The 8210-nt window shown below is 42.0% G+C and overlaps 1 protein-coding gene across 2 annotated transcripts; it reads left to right on the top strand.

The window, feature by feature from the left end:
• The first annotated feature begins 1092 nt into the window (after window positions 1-1092).
• LOC100829274 (protease Do-like 9) lies at window positions 1093-8183 on the top strand. Of its 2 annotated transcripts, XM_024456912.1 has the most exons (10): window positions 1093-1759; window positions 2437-2636; window positions 2771-2951; window positions 3216-3278; window positions 5111-5302; window positions 5996-6228; window positions 6871-6972; window positions 7099-7149; window positions 7564-7668; window positions 7749-8152. In XM_024456912.1, the coding sequence occupies exons 1-10, from the start codon at window positions 1123-1125 to the stop codon at window positions 7845-7847; spliced, it is 1863 nt and encodes a 620-aa protein (XP_024312680.1). In that variant the 5' UTR covers window positions 1093-1122; the 3' UTR covers window positions 7848-8152. The 2 variants fall into 2 exon arrangements, with proteins under 2 accessions (XP_024312680.1, XP_003564034.1); XM_003563986.4 differs by lacking the exon at window positions 3216-3278 and having other exon boundaries at window positions 1095-1759; window positions 7749-8183.
• The last annotated feature ends 27 nt before the right edge of the window (window positions 8184-8210 follow it).

Here is an 8210-nt window from a genome sequence, read left to right as displayed (position 1 = left end):
ACAGCCACGGACCATCTTCCATGATCCGCTTCCAATCCCCCAGACAAAAGGCTTGCAGGAGGAACAGATTTGGTTCGAGCTCACGAAAAACGACCTCCCAATCAGAACCCCAGGCCGAGTGCATCGTTGCCTCGAGGGCCCCCTTGCCGAACTTCTTCCTGGTCAGCATCTTCACCACCGCCATCCACTTCACCGACAGGAGACTCTCACGTCCTCCTTCCCTATCACCACGTCGTTGAGTTCCGTGTCGTGGAGCTTCAGGTTTTTCAGCATGTCATCTACATCGCCCGCCGCCTTGCCTCCCTTGCCAGCGCTACGCTGGGAGCTCTCTGCCGCCATGTCGAGGGAACGGATCTAACCCTGCGCCCTCAAACTCACCGCTAAACAACTAAGGCGGGGAAGCTGGGCCAGCCAGCCCCTTAATCAGCCTGAATCGGAGGGGAGAGATCGAGGGCAAGGGAAGAGAGATCCAATGAGGAGTTTCGGTAGAGAAGAAATCGCCGCCGACGTCGCCTCAACCCTAGAGAAACCCTAGGTCTTCTGTTGCTGACTGAGCTAATTGAGTTTACGGGGATTTTGCTCAGAATTGGACTTTTTTTTTTTGAGAAACACGGTACAAATGCAGACGTTCACAACACGCACGTACACTCACCCCTATGAACGCACACACGTACACTCTACCCCTATGAGCACCTCCGAAAGACTGGGCCGGCAGATCTTGAGAGATTGACGAAGTCACTGCAGGCGCCTTGCTGTTGACGGGTACGTCAACTACCACTGAAAGAATAGCGCCGGTTAAATCCTGAAATAATTTCAAGAAAATGTAACACCCATGTCAAGTTTAGGACTTGAACCTGGATGGGCTGGTTCCACCACAAGGAACCAGACCACCTGAGCTAGGCTCAGATGCTCAGAATTGGACTTTTTTTTGCCTGCGAATGGCTTGGACCGAAACAGAGCAAAATTGAACCAGACCTCCCCTCTCGGCAAACTAATTCGGCCCATCAGAATGGCCCAACGCCGAAACTCGAACCAGACCGCACCCAAGCCGAACCCGACCCGTTTAGCTTGCTCTTTTGTATTCTACCACCATCGCCTCCATGAAACCCTAGCTCGTCAGACATGGACAACAACGACGCTCCCAAGCGCAAGCGCGGCCGCAAGCCGAAACCACCGGCTGTCGCGGCCCCCGACAACGGCAACCACGACTCTGCACCCTCGCCGAAGCCCAAGCGCGGCCGCAAGCCGAAGCCGCCGGCCGCCGCCTCCCCCGATAACGACCACTCCGCGTCTCCCCTCGCCGCCGCCTCCGACACTCCCGACCCAGCTTCTTCCTCCGGCCATCGCGGCCGCGGCCGTAAGTCCCGACGTGGCCGTCACGAGCCTCCATCCGATGCCGACGCCGCCCCCCGTGCGCCCCCCTCCCCGCCGCGCCGTGGCTCGCAGAAGGGGATGGCGAACATCAAATTGGACGCTCCTGCGGTGGAACCGTTGCGGTGGGAGCAGGTGGCAAAAGTAATGCCGTCCATGGATGCCGTGGTAAAAGTTTTCTGCGTGCACACCGAGCCCAACTTCTCGATGCCTTGGCAGCGCAAGCGGCAATATAGCTCCAGCAGCAGCGGCTTTATCATTGGGGGGCGCAGGGTGCTCACCAATGCCCACTCCGTGGAGCACTACACCCAAGTCAAACTCAAGAAGCGAGGTTCAGACACCAAGTACCTCGCCACCGTTCTTGCCATAGGCAACGAGTGCGACATTGGTATGCATCACCTCTTTTGTCTGATTTGGCCTGTGATTAAGTATTGTCAATTTGACAAAACCTATCCAATTGAATGCCAATGTTTGTGGAATTAGGTAGGACTTGGCTCTCCCTTTAGCTAATCTAATACAGTAATAGTTTTGTTTGCTAACAGGAGTCAATTTAGATTAAGCTTAGTGCTGCACGCAAAACTTATACAGAAAGCTTTGTGATAGTATTAACATGTTAAGAAGATGTATGAATTTAGGAAAATAGCTAAAGTAACACCATAAAATTTTGTGATTAACATTTTAATTCACTACTTTCTTTTTGCACCTAAATTGCACTGCCATGGTGTTGCACTCAAGCAATGCAATCCCAGAAGGTAGTGCTAGCTTTAGCATCCAAGGACTGTTGTGAAAAGTGTCCCTTTTGTTCTTCTTTCTTATAAGCTGTGTGGCTATGCAAATTATTGGGAATACTATCATGACTAGGCATATAATATAACAAAACGGGGGACACAGGGTGCATATGTTGGAAGGGGTAGTTGAGGGCAGCGCGGTAGGCTGATCTAAGTTTCAGTGATTCAATCAAATCATTTTCAAAAACCTGCTATGTTATTGTTTAATGGGTTTAAGTAGTGAACTTCGTTACATGATGTGACAATGACCACCAACCTTTCCAATTTTCCATTTCAGCAATGTTAACTGTCGATGATGATGAATTCTGGAAAGGTGTTTTGCCTTTAGAGTTTGGATCACTGCCAGCACTTCAGGATGCTGTCACTGTTGTGGGTTACCCTATTGGAGGAGATACAATTTCTGTGACAAGTGGTGTTGTATCTAGGATAGAAATACTTTCATATGTTCATGGTTCTACAGAACTTCTTGGATTACAGGTATATTTTTCTAAGATCTTTGCAGGTTATAGGTGTGTTATTTTTCTGCACACCGCACACATAGTTTGTTTATCCATAGAATTATGGTTAACCTATTTACAAATATCTGAAACCTTGCTGTTACTTGCAAACAGATAGATGCAGCTATAAATTCGGGAAACTCTGGGGGCCCTGCTTTTAACGATAAGGGCAAATGTGTTGGTATAGCTTTTCAATCTCTTAAACATGAAGACGCAGAGAACATAGGCTACGTCATTCCCACCCCAGTTATTAATCACTTTATTCAAGACTATGAGAAGTCTGGAGAGTACACAGGTAATTCTTATTCAGTTTTCGCATATCATTTTATCTTGTGAGCCATGCTTAAGGCTGTAGTATGATGAGTGATGACACATGAATGAAGAAGATGCCTGTTTGTGTGCGAACAGCTTGTGTAGAGATGTACATTATATTTTTATGTACTTAGGGACTAATTATCCTAACATATCAGAATGCAAAGGCAATTGACGATTGCAAAAGACTGGTGTGATTATTATCCATACTGATTGTAAAGAGATAAATTCCTCATGAGACATGCAGGCGCTGTTGCCACAAATTCCAGAGGAACAAAACCGTTTTTTTATGAAACACCACATTTTGGAGGTATGACCAAACTTTGAAATCGCTGCACAATTGATACGTTAGCACTGCAGGTTTTAAATTGTTGAAGTGTGGGAATTAGAATTTTAACTTCATCATTATGTAACACTGACAAATGTTCATTATGTTAACACTGTCGAATGTTCACCTTTATTTTACAAATGTTCATCTCTATTTGTGCTTCCTAATGCAAATAATGCATCCATAGAAGGGGATTTTTTTTTTGCCACTAAGCAGACTCTCTTCTTCCTTTTGCCACTGAAATTCTGCCTGCGTTTTTGCCATTGTTCCGATAGGCCCGTTCTCGTTTTTTTTTTCAGTTTTCCATTGATGTCAATCATATTGTTCTAAGAGGTTTGTCCAACATTGGTACTAGTGACAGAATGACCTAGATGCCCTAGCAGACGTGGCCAGGGCCACTGCGTTGACAGAAAAAGAGAGAGATGGTGTTTCTAGAGGAGTTTGAAATTTAAACTTCTCAAAGATTCTGAATGATTTTGAATTTTACAGAAAAAGGCAAGGAAGATGAATTGGACTTCACCCATTTCAAAGTTGAGCTTGAATATATTTGGAATTCGTTGATTAAACCCTATTATATAAAGATTTTTATTGCATATATTGAATTCTTGCAAAAGAATAAATTGCAATGCTTCGATAATTTCTAAATAAGTTTTCACCAATTTTGAACTTCCTAAATTGTTGGATTTTCTCATGCGCACTGCACTGAGGAGGTTTGGTCAAAGTCACAGCAGGGACAGATCCAAGAGAAAACACCGCCGATGTCAATATGAGCTGAATCTAGTCATAACTCATAAGTACTCCCTCCGTTCCATATTTTTGTCGAAATATTACATGTATCTAGACGCTTTTTAGGAATAGATACATCCATTTTGGGGAAAATTTGAGACAAGAATAATGGAACGGAGGGAATACTTAATTCTATTGGAAGTATACACTATTCTGCTTCAGTTAACAGAAATCCATCGGCGCCACTTGACACCAGTGGCACACTGACACTAGTACTATAGTAGCTCCGCCCCAGAGTCATGGACCAATTTTTTTGTTCCACTCTTGGCATGCCATTTTGGTTTGTCTGATGTCAATAGGAAAAACAAAATAAGTTTAACGGAAGAGTAGCAAAAACTGAAGAGGCAAAATTTTAGTGGCAAAACATAAAGGGTCTGGTTAGTGCAAAAACCAAATATGCCATTGATAAAATTATTATCAACTACACGTGCTTGGGCTTATTTGCTGCGTGTCCGACAGCCTGAGGGATACTTATAAACCAAGCTAAACTTGGTGTTATGCCGTCACCAAATCTGGGTGGTCAAATAGCTTCCCATTTTTAGCCAGGTTTGGCTTCAAGAATGAACTCAAGAGCCAAAGATGAAGGAACTTGCGAAAATTTACATTTCCGCGTCATATTAAATGGTAGAGAAATCTGGTCGAAGTTAGGAGGGGAATTTTGGCTCTCATGGGCATGAAACCAAAGTACCAAACAGCCTCTTGTTATTGCTTGATATTTTTTGCATTCACCTTGGAAATATTTCTTATGCACAGTATGTCTTTACATGTATTCCAGGTGCACATTGTACCTGCATTACTTATTTACTTGTACTTTTAGCTTAACTTTAAGATATTTTAAATTCATTGAATAATAGAAATAATGTATCCTTCACAATTTTGTTGGACTATTTTCTTATCACCCTTACTATCTTTTGACATCTTTGATCTCCTGATTATAATCACTAATCGAGTATCCACTGTTTTGACATCTATACAATCTGCTGAGTTTCACATGCAACTACTCATGCTCTACTGCATTCTTCTTCCAGGTTTCCCTATACTTGGGATAGAATGGCAAAAAATGGAAAATCCTGATCTTCGGAAGGCTATGGGAATGAAAACTGACCAAAAGGGTGTTCGTATCAGAAGGATTGAGCCAACTGCTCCTGAATCTGGATGCATGCAGCCTTCTGATATTATTCTTAGCTTTGATGGCATAGACATTGCCAATGACGGCACAGGTTTGTCATAGCTTCACACAGCTGTCGATGTTATTTCCACTCATTTGCAATAGAAGTTTCCTGATTATTCCGGACTTCCTGTATTTACCCACCCATTCTGGATCACTTCATGGCACAAGACACATTTCATCTGCTTTATGTTATGCTCATTGCATTGAAATAGTAAGTATGAACTGGGGTATGTGAATGGATATCTCTTAGTTGATCAGAAATAACACAATTGCTTCTACGCACATTATGTGGCGCAAAGCTTTGAGATGCGCTTGTTTTATGTTGAAAATCTACTCGACGCAAATACTATTAGCCATCTGTTAATTCTCCAGTCAATTTGTCTAAATGTAGTTACTGAAAACATGACTTAGGGAGCTACCAGTCAATGTGAAAACATGACTTAGGGAGTTACCAGTCAATGAAACCTGATTAAGGTAGTCAAAATTTCTGTTTTGTGTCTACTGTAAATACTCAAAACACGTACCCAGTGCTTGACTGTTACTGTTGTTGTAAGTAAATGAGCCTGTTGAAATAACCTATGAAGGTATTTCTAAGCTGTAACAAGAATATCGTGAACTAAATATGGCCAGGTTGAAATAACTGTTTCATATTTCCCAGGTAAAATCCAGCCTATCAGTTAAGGAAAATCTTTCTACGACGCGGTCTTGCTTATTTTTCCTTTTCTTTTTCTTGGCCATCCAGTTCCTTTCAGGCATGGGGAGCGCATTGGGTTCAGCTACCTAGTTTCACAGAAGTATACTGGCGAGAAGGCACATGTCAAAGTTCTCCGCAGTTCAAAAATTCACGAGTTTAAAATAAAGCTAGCAATCCACAAAAAACTCATTCCAGCTCATATAAAGGGCAGGCCACCATCATATTACATTGTTGCTGGCTTTGTTTTTATGGTTGTATCTGTTCCATTTCTTCGATCCGAGGTATGCTATCTTCTTCCCCTGCCCTCTAGTCCTAGGAAAAACAATAATAAATGCATTCTTGTTTGGTTGTAGTTCTTACTAGCACTTTGAGAAAACTTTATTGTGAAAAGTAGTCGGTAGTCACTATCATGGGCCCTGTTACTCAAGTAATGATTTGTATGACATATTCTTAATTCTTTGAAAGTAACTATGACACTATTTCATTCTTTTTATATAGAGAGAAATTATCAATTATGTATCTCTGCTTAGTCTGTACATTTGATGAGCTCTGAAAAGTGAAAACTGATTGGTCATCAATCTATTTTCTAATGTAGTGTTTGCCATTTATGCTTGTCATGTTATGGTGGACATGATTACATGGAATATTTTGGCACCCAATATGGTCACTTCAATGACATGTTTGTTGTGTGAATTGACTTGTTTGTTCCAAGTTGTTTAGGTGTTGACATGGCAACCTGGAAGCACTAGATTTTGAATTTAATGCTTGCTGCTATTATCTTTTTCCTGTCACCTGTAACTGATGGTGCTTGAGTCCCATTTTGAAGTATTTTATCCCTGAATTTCTGCAGTTCCTTAATTTCACTTAAAAATGGTTAAGGTAGTAATTTTATGGTAAAGCTAACTAGAATGCTTAATCATCAGTATGGAAAAGACTACGAATTTGATGCCCCTGTCAAGTTGTTGGACAAGCATTTGCATGCAATGGCGCAATCACCTGATGAGCAGCTGGTGGTGGTGTCACAGGTCAGCACTTCTTAAGTCTTTTTGTTAATTGGTTATGAAAGCTTTTCTTTTCTCTGGCACAGCCGATACATTAAGTTTTGAGAACTTGTAAAATTACCGTTTCGTACTAATTTGATGTTCTTTTAGGTACTTGTGGCAGATATCAATATCGGTTATGAAGAACTTGTCAATACTCAGGTACTGATTGATGATTTTGTCCGTTTCAACTTTAAAAAGTGTTTTGTCTGCATATACAGTTCCAGAGCCAAAGCTTGTGTGTCTGTACCCCACAGGAATACCACTTCCTCCATACCAAAATTGTAAGAATTAAGATTGGACATGAGGAAATGGTGTAAATATGTTTGCTGTGAGAACTGCTTTCACACTATATTTTCGTAGTATAACAAGAAGTTAGCAGTCAAAGTAGCACGCACCAAGGAATGACATTCATTCTCACCTGTAAGGATGAATGGGTATATTTCAGAATTCACATATCACCTCGCATTCTAAATTTAGTGGAAATTCTTAGGACATCCTTAGTTTTATGTGTTATCGGAGTGAGAATAATTTTCCCTTTTTTCATTCTATCGTCCCTATATTTTCTCACTGCAGGTTCTTGCGTTCAATGGCAAGCCTGTAAATAATTTGAAGCAGTTAGCTACCATGGTGGAAGACTGCAAAGAGGAGTTCTTGAAGTTTGACATGGATTACGACCAGGTAGTGAAACTTCCCATCTCTTTGTTCGATTCTGGTGCATGTTAAGCACTCAGGAAAGTAACTGTTGGACGATCTGGCAGGTTGTTGTTCTGGAGACAAAAACTGCAAAGGCTGCTACTCAGGACATTTTAGCAACACACTGTATACCTTCCGCGATGTCGGATGACTTGAAGGCCTGAGTAAAAGCATGCTGATTCTACTATATGCTTTGGTCGATACTATCTGCCACACTTTTTGTCGAGAAACCCCTCTTTTAGGAATGACAGCAGCAGCAGCCGCTGAAGTTCTGTGCGCGCAATAGCATCCTGTGAGCTGGCACTCTGGCTGCATGAAAGAAAGGGGAAGGTGACAAAAACATAACATCTTCACAAGTTGGAGTCGTTAGATTGAAACGCAGCTCCGAGCAGTTGAGAAAGCTTGTAGAATAGCATCAAATAGTTTTGCTCTCATTTCATTTATTGAGTCAATATCAGAAAATTCCATATCTTGCAGTCGCGTATTCACGTTATCAATTCTGGTGTGAAGAGTGTTTTTTCGAAAAA

Source organism: Brachypodium distachyon, chromosome 1, assembly GCF_000005505.3.
Source record: "Brachypodium distachyon strain Bd21 chromosome 1, Brachypodium_distachyon_v3.0, whole genome shotgun sequence".
Classification (NCBI taxonomy): domain Eukaryota; kingdom Viridiplantae; phylum Streptophyta; class Magnoliopsida; order Poales; family Poaceae; genus Brachypodium; species Brachypodium distachyon.
This window is presented reverse-complemented; position numbering and strand designations above follow the sequence as displayed.